This window comes from Pelophylax lessonae (genome assembly GCF_965119305.1).
Source record: "Pelophylax lessonae genome assembly, chromosome: 5".
Classification (NCBI taxonomy): Eukaryota; Metazoa; Chordata; class Amphibia; order Anura; family Ranidae; genus Pelophylax; species Pelophylax lessonae.
This window is the reverse complement of record NC_138772.1, coordinates 498024275-498050125: the sequence shown is the minus strand read 5'-3', so window position 1 is coordinate 498050125 and position 25851 is coordinate 498024275. Positions and strand designations below refer to the sequence as shown.

The 25851-nt window shown below is 41.4% G+C and overlaps 1 protein-coding gene across 1 annotated transcript in view; it reads right to left on the bottom strand.

The window, feature by feature from the left end:
* Positions 1–25851, bottom strand: part of LOC309556567 (fibrocystin-L-like) — a gene marked incomplete at both ends in the record, with an annotated part of 248337 nt that overhangs the window by 168835 nt on the left and 53651 nt on the right. The window contains 6 exons of the mRNA XM_082259011.1: positions 167–310; positions 4246–4378; positions 8349–8508; positions 14521–14609; positions 18127–18389; positions 24147–24236. Coding sequence (XP_082115137.1) covers positions 167–310; positions 4246–4378; positions 8349–8508; positions 14521–14609; positions 18127–18389; positions 24147–24236 — 879 coding nt within the window. The remainder of the gene's footprint in view (positions 1–166; positions 311–4245; positions 4379–8348; positions 8509–14520; positions 14610–18126; positions 18390–24146; positions 24237–25851) is intronic.

The window sequence follows — 25851 nt, the reverse complement described above, 5'->3', positions numbered from 1 at the left end:
ATGGGACCATTCCACCAAAATAGGGACAGTTGTGGAGTAAGCAGATTAGTGAACAGAGCTTTATCATATGAAGGTCTCTGCTCTAGGTGAATAAAAGCAAAGGTCTTTATTTCAGGTATAATTATATAAAGGGTTTAATCTCATGATGTGTCCAATAATGTCGCACCTCTTTTTGAATTGAAGGTCACTGCATACACATTCTGGGTGTCATTCGTTCCCATAACCACACTAACTGTATCTGGCTGTAAAGACAGCAGATTATTTAATGCCGACTGAACATCAGCAGCACTTGCGTCAGCTGACAACGGAGCTAGAAAAAACAAAATGAAAGGATAAAATATTATAGAAATGTATAAAGAAAAGTAAAAAAACAATATTCTATTTCTTATACTTCAGATTTAGAGAATGACATCATACTAGTAGTGTGCTTCTTCTACGTTTTGCAAGAAATAACTCCACCAATGGTCATACATTCATAAAAATATTCAGTAACTAATCTCATCTGCCCCGGGCCAAACTGGAAGGGACATATCATTTGGATGTCTGGTTAAAGCAGAACTCTAGGACAAGCAAATATCCCAGAGTCAAAGCCCTGGTGGGATTAATAAAGTATTCTGAATGTGAATATTGGCATGTGAATTCTTAATTGGATCTTGGTGTTGGAATATTTGAGGGGATCAAATATTAGAACACAAAATAGGCCTTTATTAGGCTCCGTTCACATGTAGGCGTTTTGGGGCATTTTTGGGCAGTTTTTCTGCTCTAGGATCAGCTCTCAAAATATCCAACAAGACAAATCCTATTCCTTTCAATGGCCCCCGTTCACATCTGAGCGTTTTGACGCTGTGAGCAAAACGCCCAACGCTCAAAAAAGTACACGAGCTTCTTTTTTGGGCAGATTACAGGCGTTTTTCATTGGTCTCTATTCAATCTAAAAACGCCTGCACAAAAAACACCTGTAAAAACGCCTGTAAATCGCAGTTAAAAAACCGCGCGAAAACTCTACGCTCAGGTGTGAATGTAGCCTTAAACTAAAGTTGTTTCACTGCAGCAACATAACAGTCAATATCATTGGAATCAACTTTTTTAATCAGCACAAGGGACAGTACTAACATTGAATGGAAAATGTTCTTGTCCACCTTGCTCTGGTGGTTTTCATTGTTGAAATCGTAATTCCTCTGCCCCCAACACCCCAGCAGCTGTGAGCTTCTGGTGCTGCAGGGGTTAATACAAGCCACTGGACCTGTCACAGGGACTCAAAAGTGCCCACTATGCAAACTCTTTCCTCCTCCCTCCTCAAATTGCAAAAAACTGCACTATTGCTTCCTGCTATGAAAAGTGCTATGAATTGAGGATGGACAGATGAATGAAAGTTCCTCCTCCTTCATTCATAGATCAATTGAGTGATTTATATTGCAGGAACCTTACAAACATAAGAGCATGGACCCATGGTTCAGGAGGACCTACATGCAAAAATGATGACTGCGCTACACATGCTACATAAAGCCATGAATCAACTGTGGGTATAGGATTATATTGAGGTTTTTGATTTGTGTGTGTTTTTATTTTTGTGTTTTTGTTTTTTTGTTGTTTTTTTTTCCCTGTGGGTGGAATTGGATTGACTTGTGTCTTTTTTCAACCAGATTAACTAGGTAACTATGAATGTCGAAATGAGAGCAATAATTGTAGAGCCATTTTTCAAGGTTAACTCAAAACTAATACCCTGTAAATGCTTTTAAAGCTTGACATATTAGGTACCATTTTACTCCTGGCAACCTCATATTAATATCCCACAAAAAAATGGGTAATATATTGTACAATACATGCACTATAATTATCTTACTAACTAAAAATATGCATTTGAAAAATGTGCGCTAATACTATATGCTAGTACACTAGTAGTATAAAATATATATATATATATATATATATATATATATATATATATATATATATACTAGTGTGCTAGTACTATAAAAATATTGCAACTACCATTATTTTAATTCTCCAGAGTCTTTGCTTTCAGAAAATACACTGAACAAAATTATAAAATGCAAAACTTTTGTTTTTGCCCACATTTTTCATGAGCTGAAGATCGAAGACTTTTTCTATGTACACAAAAGGCCAATTTCTCTCAAATATTGTTCTCAAATCTGTCTAAATCTGTGTTAGTGAGCATTTCTCCTTTGCAGAGATAATCCATGCACCTCACAGGTGTGGCATATCCAGATGCTGATTAGACAGCATGATTATTGCACAGGTGTGCCTTAGGCTGGCCACAATAAAATGCCACTCTAAAATGTGCAGTTTTACTGTATTGGGGGGTCCGAAAACCAGTCAGTATCTGGTGTGAACACCATTTGCCTCACGCAGTGCAACACATCTCCTTGGCATAGAGTTGATCAGGTTGGTGATTGTGGCCTGTGGAATGTTGGTCCACTCCTCTTCAATGGCTGTGCGAAGTTGCTGGATATCGGCAGGACCTGGAACACGCTGTCGTATAGGCCAATCCAGAGCATCCCAAACATTCTCAATGGGTGACATGTCCGGTGAGTATGCTGGCCATGCAAGAACTGTAATGTTTTCAGCTTCCAGGATGTGTGTACAGATCCTTGCAACATGGGGCCGTGCATTATCATGCTGCAACATTAGGGAATGGTTGTGGATAAATGGCACAACAATGGGCCTCAGGATCTCGTCACGGTATCTCTGTGCATTCAAAATGCCATAAATAAAATGCACCTGTGTTTGTTGTCCATAACATACGCCTGCCCATACCATAACCCCACCGCCACCATGGGCCACTCGATTCACAAGGTTGACATCAGCAAACTGCTCACCCACACAACGCCATACACGCTGTCTGCCATCTGCCCTGTACAGTGAAAACTGGGATTCATCAGTGAAGAGAACACCTCTCCAAAGTGCCAGACGCCATCGAATGTGAGCATTTGCCCACTCAAGTTGGTTACAACGAAGGACTGCAGTCAGGTCAAGACCCCGATGAGGACGACGAACTTGCAGATGAGTTTCCCTGAGATGGTTTCTGACAGTTTGTGCAGAAATTCTTTGGTTATGCAAACCGATTGTTGCAGCAGCTGTCCGGGTGTCTGGTCTCAGACAATCTTGGAGGTGAAGATGTTGGATGTGGAGGTCCTGGGCTGGTGTGGTTACACAGGGTCTGCGGATGTGAGGCCGCTTGGATGTACTGCCAGATTCTCTGAAACACCTTTGGAGACGGCTTAAGGTAGAGAAATGAACATTCAATTCACGGGCAACAGCTCTGGTGGACATTCCTGCAGTCAGCATGCCAATTACACGCTCCCTCAAAACTTGCGACATCTGTGGCATTGTGCTGTGTGATAAATCTGCACATTTTAGAGTGGCCTTTTATTGTGGCCAGCCTAAGGCACACCTGTGCAATAATCATGCTGTCTAATCAGCACCTTGATATGCCACACCTGTGAGGTGGATGGATTATCTCGGGAAAGGAGAAGTGCTCACTAAAGCCCCGTACACACGTACCGATTGTCGGCCGTAAATATACGGCCGACGACCGATCGGCCGATTGTAGGCTTGTTAGTATGATGCTTCCGACAGCCAACAGCGCATTTTCGGCCGAGCAGAATCTGTCGTGCAGGCATTAAAATTTTTGTTGGCCGTCACCAGAACGGCCGATTGTTCGCCAGTCAGTACAGATTTCGGCCAACAGACAGCAGATTAGCAAGACTGGGCATGCTCAGAAAAGAAAAAAGACAAGGAAAGTTAACCATCACATGACATCACTTCTGCAGTCAGCTGTTGTTGGCCGACAAAATTCGTGTGCAGTCTTTTGCAGTTTTCAACAGACATGACAGCCCTGGACAAAAGACGGCCAATCGTTCGGCCGATGATCAGTACGTGTGTACGGGTCTTAAGACAGATTTAGACAAATTTGTGAACAATATTTGAGAGAAATAGGCCTTTTGTGTACATAGAAAAAGTCTTAGATCTGTGAGTTCAGCTCATGAAAAATGGGGGCAAAGAAAAAAAAGTGTTGCGTTTATAATTTTGTTCACTGCATATAGTGTTTCAGGGTTTAAATAATCTTCAAACCTAAAATGTGCATTTTAACATGGGTGCAAAAACTTAAAAAACTGACTCTGGTAGATGAGTGGTTAAAGCTGTCTAGTCATAGGCAGATAATCCAAGATTTCAAACATACTGTATGTTTTCAATTATTATTATAGTCCATAGCATTTTTACCTGTCTCTTCTTCCCCAAATATGAGTTTGTAATACATGGCTGGACATGAATCAGTACAATCTTTGGTCACTGTAATTGTCTTAACTTCATTTACTGCTTGTTGGGTTTTGTTCCAATTTTGTAAAGTAATAACCTAAGGGGAAAAAGTACAAAACACAACAAAAAGGTCAGTACAATGTTTATGCCAAAGACAGTATGGTCTTGTGTAATTTGTGCCTGAATTATAATTAGATTCGCACCGCTATCCTAAAAAAAAAAAAAACAAAAAAAAACGTAAAAAGGAGTAACCCAGTTACATGAGTATATGAAGGAAAGTTTCTGTCAACCAATTCACCTTTTATTTAAAATGTATGTACACCCTAATATTGAGTGTATCTTATTTGCTCTCTTTTAGTCTGTTCAATATACCATTGAAAGCATTTGGTTATATCTGTTTGATAAGCTCAAAAATACATCTTATCTCAAGGAGTCTTGATTTAGGACAACAGAATGATTAGCTTTTATGTTGTAGAGATCTAAGAGTGGGAGTGGCTGAGTAGTTTAGCAAAAGGAACTAAGCAGAGCTGACACCGCTCAGTCCACAAAAATGCTGTGTTGTCAGTTAAAAACAGGACTTAGAAACTGCATTTCTGACAGATAAACAGGTATGGTCTTGTACTTGCATGGTATTTATAAGGAAAAATAAATACTGTATAGGGAAATATGCATGTATTGTAAAAACGTACTGCATGTTATTTATTTATTTTTACACAGGCTTTGGGAGCAGCATAACTGGTAATGCATCCTTCAGACACGAATAATGTACAGTGCCTTGAAAAAGTATTTATACCCCTTAAAAAGTTCCACATTTTGTCATGTTACAATCAAAAACATGAATGTATGTTATTGGGATTTTATGTGATAGACCAACACAAAGTGGCACGTAATTGTGAAATGGAAGGAAAATGATAAATGGTTTTCAAAATGTTTTACATATAAATATATGAAAAGTGTGGCGTGCGTTTGTATTCAGCCCCCTTTACTCTGATACCCTTAACTAAAATCTAGTGGAATCAATTGCCTTCAGAAGTCACCTAATTAGAAAATAGAGTCCACCCGTGTGTCATTTATTCTCACTATAAATACAGCTGTTCTGTGAAGCCCTCAGAGGCTTTTTAGAGAACAAACAGCATCATGAAGGCTAAGGAACACACCAGACAGGTCAGGGATAAAGTTGTGGAGAAGTTTAAAGCTGGGTTAGGTTATAAAAAATATCCCAAGCTTTGAACATCTCACAGAGCACTGTTCAATCCATCATCCAAAAATGAAAAGAGTATGGCACAACTGCAAACCTACCAAGACATGGTCATCCACCTAAACAGGCAAGGCAAGACAAGCATTATTTAAAGAAGCAGCCATGAGGGCCATAGTAACTCTGGAGGAGCTGCAGAGATCCACAGCTCAGGTGGGAGAATCTGTCCACAGGACAACTATTAGTCCTGCACTCCACAAATCTGGCCTTTATGGAAGTGTGGAAAAAAGAAAGCCATTGTTAAAAGAAAGCCATAAGTCCCATTTTCATGGCGAGAAGCCATGTAGGGGACACAGCAAACATGTGGAAGAAGGTACTCTGGTCAGATGAGACCAATGTTGAAATTTTTGCCCTAAAAGCAAAACGATATGTGTGTCGGGAAACTAACATTGCACATCACCCCGAACACACCATCCCCAGCATAAAACATGGTGGTGGCATCATGTTGTGGGAATGCTTTTCTTCAGCAGGGACAGGGAAGCTGGTCAGAGTTGATGGGAAGATAGACGGAGCCAAATACAGGGCAATCTTAGAAGAAAATCTGTTAGAGTCTCTAAAAGACTTGAGACTGGGGTGAAGATTCACCTTCCAGCAGAACAATGATCCCAAATATACAGCCAGAGCTACAATGGAATGGTTTAGATTAAAACATATTCATCATGTGTAAGGCCCAGTCAAAGCCCAGACCTAAATCCAATTGAGAATCTGTGGCAAGACTTGATTGATGTTCAATCCAATATTTGATGTTGATCCAATTTGACAGAGCTTGAGCTATTTTGCAAAGAATGGGCAAAAATGTCACTCTATAGATGTGAAAATCTGGTAGAGACATCCCCAAAAATAGTTGTAGCTGTAATTGCAGTGAAAGGCGGTTCTACAAAGTATGGACTCAGGGGGGCTGAAAACAAATGCATGTCACACTTTTTAGATATTTATTTGTAGAAAAAAAAAATAGAAAGAATGTATCATTTTCCTTCCATTTCAGAATGATGTGCCACTTTGTGTTGGTCTATTACATATAATCCCAATAAAATACATTTACGTTTTTGGTTTTAATATGACAAAATGTGGAAATTTCAAGGGATATGAATACATTTTCAAGGCACTGTATGGGCTGTCAGGCAACATAACCCAATACCTTAAAGTTGAAGTTCAAGTATGGCAATCTTTACATAGTTATATTGGTCCAGCAATGCAAGTATGCATATGCCATACCTGTGTGATTCCCCTGGAAGCTGGAAACCACTGAAGTAAGCACTGCTACTACAATGATAACTGCTGACTTACAGGTCCTGAGCTGAGCGGCTGCCCTGCTGCCTAATGAACACAGAAGATCACTCACTTGGCACGGGAACCATTCAAAGAACACTTTGCAATTCCTCAGAAAATGCAGTGATCTCTGATAAGACAAGGTGGAGGTTGTCATATGGACAGCCTCTCCACCTTGTCCCAATTAAGGCTCCATGTACACGGGACGCTGGAAATGGCCGTTTAGGAGCAGTTGGGCGTTTTTTTCAGAAGCCCCTGAACCCATCTACATTTTATCTTATCTGTCCATGTACACCAGGGAGTTTACAGTCATTTGCAGGCAGTTGCGTTCAGGGACTTTTTTTAGAACGCAATTATTTGCGTTCGAACGTGTGTTTCCCGGCGTTTCAAACGCACAAACGTGTCCGAACGCGTCTGAACGCATCCGAACGCGTCTGAACGCGATGACCCGCGTTTAGCGTTCGCGTTTTTCCATTTTAAAGGGGAATAATTTTTTTGACCTCTAGGAACGGTTCTAAATGCAAACGCCGCTAAACGCCCGCTAAACGCGGGTTCAAACGCGACCGAACGGACGTTTCAAACATCCTAAAAATTCCAGCATTCAAAGGGACTTTTAACAACGTCCCGTGTACATGGAGCCTAAGAGAATGCTTTGCAGTCGTTGAGAAGTTGCAAAGAGTTCCTTGAATGCACCCATGCTAAATGAGCGACCACCTATGTTCATAATGCTAGGGTTCCTCTAGAGGTTGCTAGGGGGTTTTGGCTCTCAGATAAGTAACCACAGACACCAATGAACTTTTGACCTATCTGTAAGGGGGGATTCTTCCCAATAACCACAAATTTAAGGACCACTCTTCCCATTGACCATTATAGTAATGTACTTTTAACTGTAGGTACAGTATACTGTAGTATTTCCTAGCAGGGGTTCCCTGAGACCAGAACGTTTGTTCAAGGGTTCTTCTGTATTAGAAAGGTTGTGAAAGGCTGATGTATGGAAAAAACCTGTCATGACTGCAACACAGAGGCTTCCACTTACAATTTCTCCTTCTGAAATTGCTAGTTGCCTGGCTGTTATGTAGGGTTGCCACTTTTTCTTCAAGCAAAACCCGAACACTTTAGCGGCACACAGTAATTATTTTTTTGTTTTAGTATAGACCAGGGATCCTCAAACTACGGCCCTCCAGCTGTCGCAGAACTAAACATCCAATGAGGCATTGTAAAACTCTGACATTCACAGACATGACTAGGCATGATGGGAATTGTAGTCCCTTAACAACTGAAGGGCCATAGTTTGAAGACCTCTGGTATAGACTATAGGATTATAACAGACCTGAGACACTTTTGGCCACTCCAAAGAGAATAGTAAAGCGGCGCACATAGTGCCCCCTCACCATCCTGTCAATCCCTGTTCTCAGTCCCATTCCTGTCTAAATAGTGTGATTCAAAACTCAAACTGTCCGGTTGAATCCCGGACAGGTGGTTACCTTACTGTTATGTTAAACAACATTTATAAAGCACTGAAATGACATTTCAGAATAATCACCTGCTTCTCCAAAACTGTATCAACGTAAGAAACTATGTTCTGGATATCATTCAGTGCATCAGGAGTTTGATCGCGGGTGTATGAGCTTTTGCGTTGGTACAGACCAACATCAATGACTGCAGGCCCATAGGAATTCTGGATGTAGACTTCCATGTAACAACTAAAAAACATACAAAACACAGAGTTAGACAGTCTGAGTCTATAAAGGTATAAGTTACATCCAAATCTCCCCTACTCCATTGGTTCTGTGTGCAGGAGAGCTACTCAGGGGTGACCTGAGGGGTTGATAAGATACCAGGATAAAGAATTTCCCTTGGTACACCCTACACACAGTTTAGTCATAGTTTAGTCAGATTAAAAACCCTCAAAGAGCCCATAGTTTTCTAATACCCGATAATGCATAGTATAGGTAACATGTATCTAATCCCAAGAATTAAAAATGTTATATATTGCAGCTCATCAGTCCTTAGATACAGAATATTGGCTGCAGAAAACGACCTTTTCATCTTCCTAGCAATCCAGTGTAACTTCATGTGTACTGGAAGAATTCCCAGCTATGTTCTGGGAACTACAAACCATTTATCCTCCCCATGTAATGTTGATGAACAGGGGAAGGGTGTTTGTAATCCAAATTTATGAAATCAGCCTAGGGCAGTGATGGTGAACCTTGGCACCCCAGATGTTTTGAAACTACATTTCCCATGATGCTCAGCACACTGCAGAGTGCATGAGCATCATGGGAAATGTAGTTCCAAAACATCTGGGGTGCCAAGGTTCGCCATCACTGGCCTAGGGTGACAATGTAGTTCTGTCATATAATGACAACACTACTCCTCAATTAATATAGTACAGTAAGTGAGCATTGTCACAACAGGATAGGAAGGGTGTTACTAGTAGAATCACCAAGTGAAGGTAAAGGGAAAAAAGCCTGAAAAAATAAAAACTATATTTAAGGAATGGTAGGCTGCAATACATCAAATTTTTGGTTGTGGGTTTAGATACACTTTAACTACTTCTTCTGGTGTCTGTGCAATCCCAGTTTACGCAACCTAAAGTTTTAGGCATACTGCCCTATAGGTTAGTTCTGCTCAGTGCATCATCCAGCCCCATCCAGCCACAGAAGTTTTTAGCCTCTCAGAGTTTTACAGGCTGCCAGCAGCTGAGCTGGATGGTGCGCCTGTGCCTTCCCCCTGTAACTAAACATCTGAATCTCGTACACTAGGGCTAAACGCATAGTATGCATAAAGCCAAAACCTTTTTTTTTGTTTTAGATACCATGGGGAAGGTCTAAAACCACTGGAGTCTAGGTTCCATCACTATCCGGGGCTCTCTTAAAGCAGAACTTTATTTATTGGAGGTTTTTTTGGGGGGTGTGGGGGAAGCAGATACCTGGTTTTGGCACCCTCTTTAGCTGCAGTGGCCATGCATATGCCCTGTCATGGTTGGTGGGTGTAGTACCTGCCAAGCAGGACCCATTCAAGTGATTGAGGCCACTCTGCAAGTGCCCTGCAAACTTGTGTAGTACAGCAAACAAGGGGTAAAGCAGGCAAAGTTGTGTTGCTTGCTCACCACCTGATTTAACCCCTTGGACCCGCAGAAGCATGCAGTTGTTGGGCCTTTGCAGAGTAGCCCAATTTACTTGAATAGGTTTCGATTGGTAGGTGGTAGCACCCACCAAAAGCAAACAGGGGGTTTAATTCCTGCTGCAGCATGTGGACACCTTTGGCTGCTGCCTCAGCAGCTAAAGGGGACACAGGGATTGGGGGCGGTAAATTTAACTGCAGGGTTTTACCAACTCCCAACTTTGTGAAGGAGCCCTAAGGGGGCCGCTGAGGAAGCAAATAAAGGCTCATTCACAGATGCAGCAGGCACTGCTGCTCCTCTGAAAAGTGATCAGAGTGTGTTTGACAGGTGGCAAGGAGGCAATATGTTGCCTTCTCACCACCTGACTTAAACCGATGATTAGAGATTAGAGAGCAATTAGAGGTTTAAATGAGGTGTGAGGAGGCGACACTGTGCAACACTGTGCCTGGTAACTTCTCCCATGTTGTTCAGGTAAATCTCTACCTCTTTAAGGTTGCCAACTTCTGTTCTACAACATGATTTATTTGTATTTTATTTGTATTTATAATTTTTTTTGTAGCACCCTCTAGCTTGTGCTAGCTGTATATAGTTTTTTCTAGTGTAGGTAAATTTGGCCTTACTGGCAGCCAAGCCTGTGTTGAATCGGGGTCAGGGTGAGTGACTCAGGGAGGCTGGATGACTCATCAGGCATCACCACTGGTACCTCCTCCTATTTGCTGAACCCTTGGAGAAGCTTACAGAAGAATTGGAGGGAGGTTAAGAGGAGCTGTCTGGAGTAGTGATGAGGGTCCCAGTTAATCCTCAGCAAGTGGTCTGGCAGGGAGCAGGCACCTCTTAAATACTCTTTGGCCTTGTCAGCAGGGGGGTCGGGTAGAATATGAGGAAGGAGTGCTGAGGAGGCTGTCAGTGGTGCCCCTAGTCTGGGGGGGGGGACCCCAGGCCTATGGCTCAGGTGCTGGAAGGATGCTCTTACAACACATGGAGGAATCCTGACTTGAGAGCAAGAGTGAGGACAGCAGGAGCCAACTAGCATGTCCGGGAGATCTCCAGGGAGAAGACGAGTGAGTGTGCAGTCTGGGAGGACTGTGGGAAGTAGCCAGGAGGGTTAGTGAGAAGAGGCAGCTGCAGCCAGGCGGGCTGGCAGTGCCTGAAGAGTTGGTGCTGGAATCAGTAGCCATAGGGGTGGAAGCTGGACACTGACTCGGCTAGACAACCAAAGGGGCCCGCGGTCCCTGTCTATACAGGGATTTTGCTCAATCTGACTAAGTGCTTTCTGTCAGACCCTCAAACAGTGTTCCAGCCAAATCTGTGTTTCCTGCAAACAAGGGAGTGCTGGAGGAAGAGGTGTAAATATAGACTGTATAAAGACTGTAAATAGGTAAGTTGTCCCTGAAGAGTTCTGAAGTCAAGTGGGCATTTAATAATCACCCTATTCCGTATCCAAGTTTGTCCCCTCAATAAAACATAAAAACAAGCAATGGACTGTTTCTTGACTCTGGGATACTGTGGAGATTTATTGTGCCTGGCTGTGCAGGGTGGGGGATCCCTATTCACCAGTGGCTCATACGTGGGGTGTGCTACATATTTATTTATAATTGATGGCTACACCATGCACTTGATAGTGAAATGCTTTTATTTTATCATTTTTTTTTGATACATGATGCACAATAAACTAATGTAACTTTTACATCTTGCAATTGTTTCCTTCCTGAAAGTGCAAGCACCTTTAACCACTTGACCTCTAGCCACTGTGCTGCTACTGCGGCACAGTGGCTCGTTATCGTCCAGCGACGTAGACCTACGTCGCTGGACTCCTCCCCCTGTAGGCGCGCTCCCGCTGTTTTCATTCACAGCGGGAGTCGGGCCAGGGGAGGAGCGGCGGCGATCGCCGCTGCTCTGCCCCGATCGTCGGGGAATCCAGTTTGGAGATCCGCCTGCTTGTGTAAACACAAGCGGGCGGATCTCCTAAGTGACAGGCAGGGTCAGATTGCAGGTTTCAGCATAGCTGAACATCCGATCTGTCCCTGTGTCACTCAGTCACCCCCCCCCCCCACACGTTAGTAAGCACCAGGCATACATTAACCCCTCCCTCTCCAATAAAATTAACCCCTTCCCTGCCAGTGTCATTATTACAGTAACAGAGCATATTTATAGCACTAACAAAAGGTGTATAATGAGAATCGGAAGGAGGCTCACACACACTAGCAGCGCTAATTAAAATAACTTGTATATAGAAACAATGAATCAAAAAATTATTCTCTGCAAATAAATGTCCATTCAAGGTGATATCCGCAAATGCTGAAGGATAAAGTTCTTATATTGAATAGGATCCTGGAGTGCAAGCCCGTGAACCCTCAGTGTCACTTCCTGTTTAGATGGACCACCGTCACCACACCTCAACAAAAAAACGTGCCCCCCTAGGTAGTAAAAACTCACCACAGGATGGGAACAGAAACGCCTTGTATGGGGTATAATTCCACAATGTGGTACACGAATTCCAGGTAAACACTCTCCGGATTGCCCAAACTCTGATATCAAATCAGGATTTCAATTCAGCATAAACTGCACCAGACACCAGGTGTTGGACAGGATAAGGAGATTCGATCAAGGAGGGATATCCGTCTTGCCCTACATGGGTGGTTTAGGGAGTCTTGCAACCAAAGACCAGGAAAAACTTGCTTTGCCTATTTGATGCTGTGCTAATCGCTCAAACCAACAGTTCAGGCTAGAAACGAATACACCAAAGTATTTCCAGATAATACCTTAGCCTTCAACTTACTGTGCTCCCTGCTAGTTGATTCACTTAGTCCCCAGTAACACCGAGCTCCAAATACTGAGTGTGGGGGAAATAAGGGCCGGAGAGCGGCGGCGGAGATCCGGGGAGTGTGACATCCATATACATAGAGAGAGAGAGAGAGGATATTATGGAGGAGCCTGCCGTCTGCACACACCGGGATTGAAAATCCTGAAAAACCTCAATGTGGCCATTGTGGATGGACATAACCAATACGTATCTGGAAATACTTTGGTGTATTCGTTTCTAGCCTGAACTGTTGGTTTGAGCGATTAGCACAGCATCAAATAGGCAAAGCAAGTTTTTCCTGGTCTTTGGTTGCAAGACTCCCTAAACCACCCATGTAGGGCAAGACGGATATCCCTCCTTGATCGAATCTCCTTATCCTGTCCAACACCTGGTGTCTGGTGCAGTTTATGCTGAATTGAAATCCTGATTTGATATCAGAGTTTGGGCAATCCGGAGAGTGTTTACCTGGAATTCGTGTACCACATTGTGGAATTATACCCCATACAAGGCGTTTCTGTTCCCATCCTGTGGTGAGTTTTTACTACCTAGGGGGGCACGTTTTTTTGTTGAGGTGTGGTGACGGTGGTCCATCTAAACAGGAAGTGACACTGAGGGTTCACGGGCTTGCACTCCAGGATCCTATTCAATATAAGAACTTTATCCTTCAGCATTTGCGGATATCACCTTGAATGGACATTTATTTGCAGAGAATAATTTTTTGATTCATTGTTTCTATATACAAGTTATTTTAATTAGCGCTGCTAGTGTGTGTGAGCCTCCTTCCGATTCTCATTATACACCTTTTGTTATCAATTGAATTTATAGCGGCTGCTTTGTATTTAGATTTTCTATTTTATATTAGCGCTGGGTTGAGTGGGTGTTTTTATACTTACTCCTATTTTCTATATTTATAGCACTGATTACTGCAGTAATGTCACTGGTACCCCCAAAAGTGTCAAAAATGTCAGTCAAGGGTCCGATCTGTCCGCCGCAATGTCGCAGTCCCGCAAAAAAAATCGCAGATCGCCGCCGTTACTCGTTAAAAAAAAAAAACACCAAAAATGACAGAAATCTTTCCCTTAGTTAGTAAACGCAATAACTTTTGCGCAAACCAATCAAAATACGCTTATTGCGATTTTTTTTACCAAACATGGGTAGCAGAAAACAAATTGGCCAAAAATTTAAAAAAAAAATTGTTTTTTACATCTTTTTGGGGGGGAATTTCATATAAAAAAATGTTAAAAATATTGTTATTTTTTCAAAATAAATGCTCTTTTTTTGTTTATAGCGCAAAAAGTAAAAATCGCACAGGTGATCAAATACCACCAAAAGAAAGCTCTGTTTGTGGGAAAAAAAGGACGTAAATTTCATTTGGGTACGGCGTCGCATGACCGCACAATTGTCAGTTAAAGTCACACAGTGCCGAATCGCAAAAAGTGGCCCAGACGTAAGACAGCAAAATGCTCTAGTGGTAAAGTGGTTAAAGTCCCATACTTTTTTACTGTTCAGATTTTCAGTTAGTTCTGTGTAGATGTAGAGCACATGTGCACTTCAACAGAACCTGACCAGCTCCACCTGAGACCTCTCCCTCTCCCAGTATAAGTCTCGCTCTAAAAGGGGATGTCAGGATATAATATCCTGATAAAACACAAACTCAAGTATCTATATAGTGTAAGCTGCTATTAGAACAATGCATGCAACAATTTAACTGCTAATTCTGAACTAAACTTAACAATGCACCAAATTTTTTGCAGGCCAAGATCTAATGGACCAACACACACTTACGGTTTTCCCTTCTGCAGGAAGTAAGTCTGTGATCTCTGATAGTAAAATGTGCTGTAGGAAGTTGCATATCCACCATAGGCCACTTTAACCTGACACAGGAAAGAAAATAGTTTGTTAGAATCTTATTTAAGATTAATGGTTCTGTGTTAAATAATTAAAACTATAAAAGGGATACAAACAATGCTTCAGAAAAGGAACGTGGATCTGGGATCCTTGGCATGGGTGGCTTTTTGGACTCAACCCACAGCTTTTAGCATGGAAAAGGGGGCTCCAACACATTCAGAAGAAGGTAACTACTTATTTTCAGATTAGCGTTAAGGGTTAGGGTTTAAAGTTATAGGGTAAGATTAGGATTTTTGAAGGGAGGCTTAAAGCGTTTGTAAACCCACATTTTTTTTTTCCTTATATGTGCCTGCTGTACCATGTACTTGTATGAAAAAGTACCCTGTTCTCTTTGTATTGCTTCCTTTGTGTGAAATCTCTGATATTCCTGGCAATTTCATAGGCATTTAAGGGGTGTTTTAAACGCCTCTCAAATGCCTACTTTAAGGCCAGTGTGAACTTAGACTTACAATCAATTTAAGTGTTTTGAGGCTAGGAGCAGTGCTTTAAGTGGCCCAAAAGAGGTGCCGGTACTCTATTATAGCCTATAAATTTTGTCACCCCCCTCACCTCACATCAGGGTCCCCACAGAGCACCCCCCCTGGCCTGGGATGGGACTCAGGAGCAGGGGGACTCACTGGTGGTGACTGGTCTGGCTCTGTAGTGGGAAATATTCTTGGGGGGGGGCAATTGAGGGTGCAGGTGTCCAAAATGAGTGTACTGGTACGCTAAGGCGCATGGAGAGGTGGTGGTATGCTCAAGAGCTATATTTGGAAGTGGCAGTACTGAGTAACAGTGCATACCGGCCCACTTAAAGCACTGGTTAGGAGCTTAGGGTAGGATTTAGGATTAGTTTTGAGTTCTAAAGCTTAACTAGTTAAATTTCAATAGTATTGCTCAGATAAACCCAAATTAGAAAACCACTGGCAGCAATAATTCGGATAAGATTGTAAACAGCATACACAAAAAGAAAATTGCCATGCTAAAATGACAAGAAAAACTGCCTCCAAGGACACGCTCTTTCATGAAACGCGTTTGGCGGAGTCCATGCACGTGACATTACCACGTCCGCTGACCCCATGAGGCTGTTGGCTTGAATCCCGGAACAGATACACATTGCATATATGCTTGTTTTTAACTGCCTCTATGTAAGTAGGTAGTATCTTTTATCTTTAATACATTTTTTACAGTTTCACACTATGAGAGTTTCTTTGATTCATCCTACATGCATGATTTGCCAGTGGACTATTGATTATTCCCTATGTGAGTGTTTCCATTGGACACCAAAGAAAAGCCATAGAGGTCACCCGTTTTACTGCAAAGCTGGGTTGATGCCTCCTGTCTTAAAGATATTCCATCATATTGCGCTCATCACTCTTATAATCTAGAGTCAGTTTCCTCTGGTCAGCCGCCGTCTCATATTATATGGTGAAAGTGCACCTGGGTGTTTCACCTTTTTATGCAATATTCACTATCAAGGTGTCTTTTTCAGATGTGATGAACACCTAATCCTTCACATTTTCCTTGGAGTGATCTACTAGTTTCATGATTAGACTATATCACTTCTAATTGGACTGTAATATTTATTGGACTTTATTTCTTTGTCATTTTAGCGCAGCAATTTTCTGTTTGTTAAAGCCGAACTACACTGCATCTGAGCACCACAAACCAAAAGTGCTATTTAATTTATTTTTAATATTCAAAGCAAACTCATCTATGCATCCATGCTTTATTTTGCTGAGAAAACACTTTGAGCCCCTCCATTCCCCCACTTCTCTAGCATTTCTGGTTGTGGCCATCTTGAGTAAGGGCAGATGATTAATGCAGCATTTACTTCCTGGAATTCATCTACACTTAGCGCAGGCATGCAGGCAGGGAAGAGTGCTTAGCTTAGAATGCCCCTCCCCCTCTCCTGAACACTCCTGGGATGTATGACATCCTTATCCTAGGCCTAGAAACTAGGAAATATCTAACAAAAAAAAGTAAATGTATTATGCCTTCCTATCTATTTTGCGGTGCTAGCAGCATAAGGATAAAATAATCAATGTTGATTTAGAGAGGGAAGTCCCCCCTTTAAGAGTTAAAATTTTTGTATATGAAATGTTTTGTAATTTTGCATAGAGCAGGGAAGAGTTAAAGCCCCTGTCAAGATTGTATTACTTACTGCACAAGGACAGAGAAAAAAATGGCACTTTTAAAGGCATTTTTCTTTTTTTTTTTAATGAATACAGCTTTATTTCAACCATGCACATGTGTTCATGCACATTTTGGCATTTAGATTCATATTTTAGAACAGCTTTTAGGTGCATGAAAAAAATGCCCCAAACCTACATTCATAGAGGGGCTTACTGGCATAATTCACACACATATGTGCATAAACATGTGTACACGTATATTCAGTCTACGTATTTTTTGTACTTGTTCAAATAGTTTGTAGCCTAAACACTATCTCATTTTTTGTGAGTCCTGTTGGGTTGCCAAGTGGGAAGGGGCATTCTATATCCCTTTCTACTTCTTCATTCTCCCCTGCCCCCATCCCCCCCTTTTTTTTTTTTTCATTTCGTCCTTATTAGGTATCCCCTTTGCACATCTGCATCCAGAAAATTCAGGGATCAACAATGCTATGGCTACGCAACCCATGATGCATTTTTTGTTTGCTGCTTCTTTTCTTCTTGTAAACTCGGTCAGTATGGTCTCTCTCTCATGAAATGAAAATGTGGTGCTATGCAAGTATTGATGGGATGTCTTTCTATTCAACACTTTGTTTTATATGACACTTTTCAGGATTTTGTGACTGTCATTTTTATGTTGCATTGTTAATTCCTTTCAATAAGTAAAGCATTTATAAAAAAAAAAATAATACATTTTGTAGCTGAAAAAAAAACAATGAAATGCAGTTTTCCCATTTAAGGATTTATAAGCTACAAAACATTACATTGTTACATTGTTGTTCTTGGGTTTAGTTATCTATTGATGTTCATTCATGATAATTTCCCTATGTCATCCCAAAGAATGCCTAAAAATGCCAGAATCTCCATTTAACAACACAGAGCCCAACAAAATCTTTAAAATAATACATTTAACTCACAGTTTGGAAATCTCAGAAAAGAATGGACCGATTCGAACTTTTTTATATCACATGTGACGAAATGTTAAGATACAGTGCCTTGCAAAAGTATTCGCCCCCCTTGAACTTTGCGACCTTTTGCCACATTTCAGGCTTCAAACATAAAGATATAAAACTGTAATTTTTTGTGAAGAATCAACAACAAGTGGGACACAATCATGAAGTGGAACGAAATTTATTGGATATTTCAAACTTTGTTAATAAATAAAAAACTGAAAAAAAAAAAAAAAAACTTCACAAAAAATTACAGTTGTATATCTTTATGTTTGAAGCCTGAAATGTGACAAAAGTTCGCAAAGTTCAAGGGGGCCGAATACTTTCGCAAGGCACTGTATGTAACCAACATTACAGATAAGTAAGTTCTCTGTATACTTTACCTTGCTTGCTGGGTCTCCCGTTTCGTTGAAGTACAGCATATAGTTATCATCCCCCCTGATATACAGGTTGTAGTAATCTGTCTCTGGGGGTACCAAGAAGCCGGTGAACCGAGCAATAAAAGGAGAGGTTTCTGTAGGCCAGGACCTGGAAGCTCCATCAAACCAGGTGGTGCCAGCATAGCCAGTGGTACTTTCATTAAAATTCAAAGCGTTATTCAGGTTAAAACTGCCATTCCACCTTTCCATCTTCATCCCTCTGTTTCCTAAGAAAAAAACATGTTTTGAAGTTAAAACAGTTGAAAAAAAAGACTCTGGTCAAAACTAGTTAAAAAAAAGGAAAAAAAAAGGCACAGTAAACACATTGGACAGAAACTGAAGTTTAAAAACCTGCCCTTGGGTCAAACCAAGGGTGCATGTTTTCTGCACTTCCTTTCACATACATAAATACAAAAACCTTTGACTGACCTGTAAGCTCCAGAGCCGTGTCCCCATTACATCTGTAGGCTTTTCATTTGTCAACTACTTTGTAATTTCTTAGTATACAAATGTGATATATTCTTTGGGAAGGGTAGGGGAGAGGAGGAGGCTTTTTTTTTTTGGTCAGATTGTCTTCCAAAAATGAATGAATTATATACTGTATATTTTAAAAGTAAATATAAATGTAAAAAATATAGAATAAGTGAGCATTTTCCAGTTTCACTTATAAAACATTTAAAACTTTTATTGGCTAAGTAATTTTCAAATAATTTAAGAAAAATTGCCGTAAGATATGAGCCGCACCCCTATAAGCTGCAAACACAATATAGGAAAAAAGTGGGGCTTTGGAGGCTCAGATGAGGTGGTCAAAAGACTTAAACGCCACACAATAAATATTAAAAATGCATTTTATTAAGTATCAATCAATAAAAAGGCATAACCCATGCCTAAAGACACACATATATAATGAACACATATGTTAAAATCAGAACACTACATAGGTAACCAGATGGTACAAGTCTCAAAAAATGTGGATATGGTCCCTGTGCTTTCCAACGCGTTTCGCTTGACTTCGCTTCTTCAGGGCTTAGGGCAGAGACCAGAGAACCAGCTAGTGTTCCAAATTGACGCAGATCAATGATCCAGATACGATATGTAGAAAAGAATGATATGTCTGAGTAGACGTGGACCATATATCCAATTTATATTATGAGACGTATCGGTACATCTACTATGTAGTATTACTTCCTTCACATTAGTGCAAGATAGTTTGGGCAGGCAGTTCTATATGGGTAATACACAGTGTGCCCTGGTATCCAAGTTTTCCGTATTGTTATATAAACTCAGGACGCTATATGCGACAATCCTGGGTGTCCATATCTAAATGCAAGGGACTTGTTGCCCCTTTATGTGTCCTCTCAAAGCGCAGCCTGCCTGAGATATGGACACCCGGGATTGTCGCATATAGCGTCCTGAGTTTATATAACAATACGGAAGACTTGGATACCCACGCACACTGTGTATTACCCATATAGGACTGCCTGCCCAAACTATCTTGCACTAATGTGAAGGAAGTAATACTACATAGTAGATGTACCGATACGTCTCATAATATAAATTGGATATATGGTCCACGTCTACTCAGACATATCATTATTTTCTACATATTGTATCCGGACCGTTGATCTGCATCAATTTGGAACACTAGCTGGTTCTCTGGTCTCTGCCCTAAGCCCTGAAGAAGCGCAGTCAAGCGAAACGCGTTGGAAAGCACAGGGACCATATCCAACTTTTTTGAGACTTGTACCATTTTGGTTACCTACGTAGTGTTCTGATTTTAACATGTGTTCATTATATATGTGTGTCTTTAGGCATGGGTTATGCCTTTTTATTGATTGATACTTAATAAAATGCATTTTTAATATTTATTGTGTGGCGTTTAAGTCTTTTGACCACCTCATCTGAGCCTCCAAAGCCCCACCTTTTTCCTATATTGTGTTTGTATTTTTCAAATAAAATATAGGCTTTTTTGGCTTAACTCACATGGGTACAGAGGGCTGAAAAGAGAGAAGAAGTGGGGTATTCATGTGGTCAGGAGGTGCCCCCTGTTACCCACTTTTTGATTATATGTGCAGACCTCTATGAAAATGTATTATTTAACTACCAAAAGTGGTATATAACCCTAAACCTTTTACATTATTGCATTTGTTATCTTGCAAAGCCAGCATAAAAAGGTTTAGATTTAGATAATCACTTTTCTGTATTCATTTTGTGGTCTGCACAAATGGGGCCGGGGGGTGGCAGGGGTGCGTGTTTTGCCTACATGCTTTGTGCTAAAAGCTGTCCATCTTTCTCATCTCTGAAAGTTGGAAGGTTACTCCGCGTCCATTGTGTGGTCACACTGAAGAGCTGACAGAGAGGGCCTGCCTGGTTAAAAATAATGGACTCTGAAGTCTCAAATGATTGGTAGCCAGAGGCCAAATCCACTTTGTCTTTGCTGTAAAGTTGGCCCCACATGGCCATACAGGTATAGTTTCACTTCCTACATTCATATGGAAATTCGGAAAAATTGTTCACCAGAACATCCTTTCTTGCCACCATTGAGTCATATAATTTAATTCAGAAGCCTGAAAAAATTTCATCCAGACGTGCTTTTTAAATGCAATCCAAAATGCATTAAACAGGTTTAATTACAATTTGTATGATTTTTATCAAACAAATACCCCATTCACAGTTAGAATTTTGAAAAATAAATTGAATTTTGTTGCTAAACATTTTCTTGACACAGCTGTTGAAAACAAACATTGATTTAACTCCGATAATGTTAGAAAATCAAACACATTTTGCAAAGGCTAACATTTTCTAATGAAATTCTACTGGTGTAGGGACAGCTTTAGTGATATAATGGATCTCGGAGCAACATTTTGTAAACGACACGAAAGAAGTACTTTTTTGTTTGGAAAACAAAATACCTGGCCTATCCTATGTCTGTTTAATAATATTGATATCTTACTTCAATCAGTCAATTCATCCAAAACTCATATTCTCACGATATGTGTGGGGAGGTGCAGCGTAGTGTGGCAGTAATGAACACACAGGGGTTGATTTAGGCTTCTTTCACACGGTCCGCCTCCGTAGGCAGATCCGTGCTGCTCAGCGGGGGATCAATACACAGATCCCCGCTGAGCAGGCAGGTGACAGCTCCCTCTCCGCTCTGTGTGCGGAGAGGGAGGTGTCAGATCCCCATGCATCTCTATGGGGGAATCGGATGAGATCATCCGATCCCATCCCATGGACGGATGGAAAATAGGGTTTCCATCCATACGGATTTCATGGGGAGGATCAGATGCAGATGGCAGCGGGTGTCAGCGGATATGTCCGCTGACATCCGCTGCCCCATAGGGATGCATGGGCGATCCGATCAGATCCGCCTAAAAAACTGACAGGCAGATCTGATCGGATCGTTCCTGTGAAAGGGTTCTTACTAAAACTGGAGAGTGCAAAATCTGGTTCAGCTGTACATGGTAGCCAATCAGCTTCTGATTTCGGATTGTTTGATTAAGCTTTGACAAAAACAAACCTGGAAGCTGTTTGATTCCTATGCAAGATTTTGCACTCTCCAGTTTTAGTAAACTCCTCAGAGTCCAGTTGCAGAAACAGAACTGTATTAAAATAAAGTAATACAAAGCAGAACTACCCAGCAGGAAGGCAACCCAGCCGGGCTCACTCACAGAATGTTGTAGTGAAGAGTGTAACAGTAGGTCTCTGGTGCATCGACAGCATCTGTCTCCAGGGTCGGAATGCGGCATGGCTAGTCTGTACCCAAACTGGGAGGCTTCCAGGAAGGATGGCGTGTCCCTGCTCTTTCCCTACTCATCTGGAAACTCTCTCTGCTGCTAATAGTGTCTCTGACAGATGGATGACCTGTCCCTACACTATCCATACGTGAAATGCGTGCCAAGCCTTGAAGCCAGTGTCTTAAATAGACTCCGTCTAACACAAGATGGACATTAGAGTCACATGGAGTAGCAACATCCAATCGGCTAGCTCCACCAGTGACCCAGGAAAGCAACCATGTTCCTCTTAACTCCCCGTCTGCAATGCTGCTGCTACTGAGCCCCATCTGCATTGTAGAAAGTAGACTGCACCTGCCTACATACTGTACATAGCATAAGGGCAGTGTTACATAAGAGCTTATCTAGCCAGAGATTCCTGTCCTGGGCTGCTTGTGTGGCAGGACTGGAGCTTTTCATAACTCTTTCTAGGCTGAGATCACCCAGCAGACATTGTTATTATTATTGTATTTGAATTCTTACAATTTTGATTTATACAAAAATACTAGGTAAAATAGCTGTCTTCTGACATCACAAAGGCACTGTTTGATCTAAAATAATTTTAATATTTTTATTAAATATAGAAAATATCGAAGTGTATTTGTAATTTGTTTCTCGTTTAATAGGAATGTATTAAAAAAATGAAGGTTACATTTTTTTTTTTTATCTTTTTTTTTTGCAGTCAGGGTACTATGAAATATTGCAAACAACTATATTATACTGTATTAATTGTTTCCAGGCAGCAGCTGGAATTCATTTACACTTTTTTTTTTTATCTGGCTAACATTAACCAAATAGCTCGAAAAGCCTGTTCAAAGAGACAAAAAAAGTATGGCAGTTCTGTTTATGTATTGTGACTTTGATGCAACTTTACACTCTCTGGCACTCAAGTAGAATCAAAGTAGCATCACAGTTGTATCAAAGTCACATCAATTGCAGAAACCATTATGTGTCCAAAGTTGAATGGAAGGGTTAGAGTTAAGGGCTAGAGTTCAGGTTAAGGGCTAGGATTAAAGCGGTAGTATACCAATTTTTGTGACTTTTACCAACAGGTAAGCCTATAATAAGGCTTACCTGTAGGTACAATTAATATCTCCTAAACCTGCACGGTTTAGGAGATATTATCACTGCATGCAGCCACTGACGCTAGCGGCGCATGCGCTCTGAAGGTCCGGCGGACCTTCAGAGTTCCTTGCCGGGAAGTTGCCGGAAAGTTAATCCCCCGCGCGCATGCGCGGGAGTGACGTCATCGCGGCGCCGGAGCCGCCGAACCCGGAAGAGACGCTGAGGGATCATGTCCGCTCCCACAACGGTGTCCAGGGGTCCGTGTTGGGGCTTTGTTTTAAGGTAAGTATTTCATAATGAGCTAGTATGTGATGCACACTTATGCCTTTGTCTTGCAGGGTTGTGTTTTTTTTTTTAGTATACTACCGCTTTAAATATTATGGTTAGAGTTAGGGCTAGGGTTAGTGGTGATTGGTAGCGAAAATTATTGGGGTTAGGGTTAGCAGTAATTGTTAGGGCTAGAGTGCTAACCCCAACAATTAGCACAAACACTAACCCTACTGATTACCCCTAACCCTAATGATTACTACTAACCCTAACTCTAACCCTAGCCTGAACATTTAACCCTAGCCCTTAACTTGTACCCTAATATGCGACTTTGGAGACATAAAGGTCCCTGCACTACTTTGATGTGTCTTTGATGCAACTTTGAAGGTGCTTTATTGCTACTTGAGCGCCAGAGAGTGTAAAGTCACATCAAAGTGGCATCAAAGTTGTACTACATGAACAGAACTGTCATACTTTCCTATTAGCCAAAACAACACAAAAGCATAAAAAACGTGTTCCAAATCGTGCCGGAAAAAAAACATCAACCACAACCAGCATAAATTTAATCTTAGTCTTAATCAATATCCCCTCTTTTGTGTTTCTTTTTTTCTTTCCGATCTCTGCATACTATCACTGTGTTTTTCACACACCCTCCCCATAGTCTGCGTCTTTTCCTTTGTCATTCTTTCTAAAATGTCAGTTGATCTTAATGTAAAAGTACTCTTTATACAAACACTTCTAGTCTTTTATGAAGACAGGTCAAAAATAAAACTTGCAGACTGTTAATCTTTAAAAGCAACAACTTTTGTCTGATGTTAACCCCAAAGAAAACTTTTTACTGTTTAGTTTACTCAGCTAAAACCTATTGATGTTACATACCTGGAAAGAGCGAAGGAAGCACAGGCGGCTTTGGCGGCGTCTTGCAAAGGATTGTTGTATCATTTAGACTGAAAACTTGACATTCCTGACCTACAGCCAGAATACAATGAAACTTGTTACAGATTTTTATTTTATACCAGAGTTCTGCTACAATAAATGAATGATAAACTGGGGTTGGTTTACTAAAAGGCAAACAGGCTGTTCACTTAGCAAGGGAACTTTCTCTTAGCTTAGTGAATGAGATGAAGTTCTACTGAGTTCTACCATCCCATCATGTGCAAAGCAAAAATATGTGATTGGGTATTGTTTGCTAAAGGCCCGTACACACGTAGCGATTGTCGGCCGTAAATATTTGGCCACCGTCCGATCGGCCAATTGTCGGCCTGTTAGTATGATGCTTCCGACAACCGACTGCGACTTTTCGGCCGAACAAAATCTGGTGTGTAGCCTTTAAAATTTTTGTTGGCCGTCACCAGAACAGCCGATTGTTCGTCAGTCAGTACAGAATTCGGCTGACAAACAGCAGATGAGCAAGACTGGGCATGCTCAGAGAAGAAAAAACAGACAGAAAGTTAACCATCACATGACATCACTTCTGCAGTCGGCTGTTGTTGGCCGACAAAATTCGCGTACAGTCTTTAGTACTTTTCAACCGATAGGACAGCACCGGACAAAAGACGGCCGATCGTTCGGCCGACAATCAGTGCGTGTGTACGGGGCTTAAGTGAATTTTTGCCATGTTTATTAAGCTCTGGGGAAAAATCTTGCAAAGAGTACAGCTTATTTGCCTTACCCCCCCCCCCCCCTCAAATCTTTCAGATCCAAAAGTGGAATTCCAGCCAAACAGCTTTGATCATGAGTGAATTTTGTATATGGGAACTTTTTTTCCAAGAAAAAGTTTATAATTTAGTTCAGGCAGTCTTGTGATTTATGTATTGTTGCAAATGCATAGCCCTGTGACACATGTAATCACTGCCAAAGCTTTGCAGCTTTTTCTTTTACCTCTCCGACTATTTGCCAATAGATAGGCTTCAACAATCTGCAGGGGTTTCCCAGCAGAGGTCCCATGCAAATGAAGGAAGTACAGGTGCCATCCTCTACCATGGCGGACATACATGTAGTCCTCAAATTCGCAGTCCATTGACACTTCCCCCAGCTCTCCAACTGCAAGGCTATAGCTCTGTATGGGCTGGGAGCTGGAGGAAGTGTCTGCAGGAGCCTGGCTTGGCATCCACAATCCACTGATCCATGTGTGCAATGCTTTGTAGTCAGAGAAGGCAGGCTGATGATGTCACAACTTCTGACTCAGCCAATCAGAGGAAGCTTTGTATTCATTGATAGAATACATTGCTTGCTCTGAGCGGCTGAGCGCCACTGTGAGACAGGTTAGTGAGGGGTTCATTTTGACCAGCTTGGCTCAAACCTAAATTCTGTTCCCACCGTAGGTTCTGATCCCCATTTAGTGCAAAGCAGGCAGATACAAAGTATTTTTTTCTCAGCCAGGTGCATATAGTTTATACCACACATCCAGCAGCCTCACAGGTTAGTGAGGGGTTCGTTTTGACCAGCTTGGCTCAAACCTAAATTCTGTGGAAAGATGGAATTCTTCTTTAACCTGTTCCGGCTGTAGGTTCTGACCCCCATTTAGTGCAAAGCAGGCAGATACAAAGTATTTTTCTCAGCCATGTGCATTTTCTCATTCTTT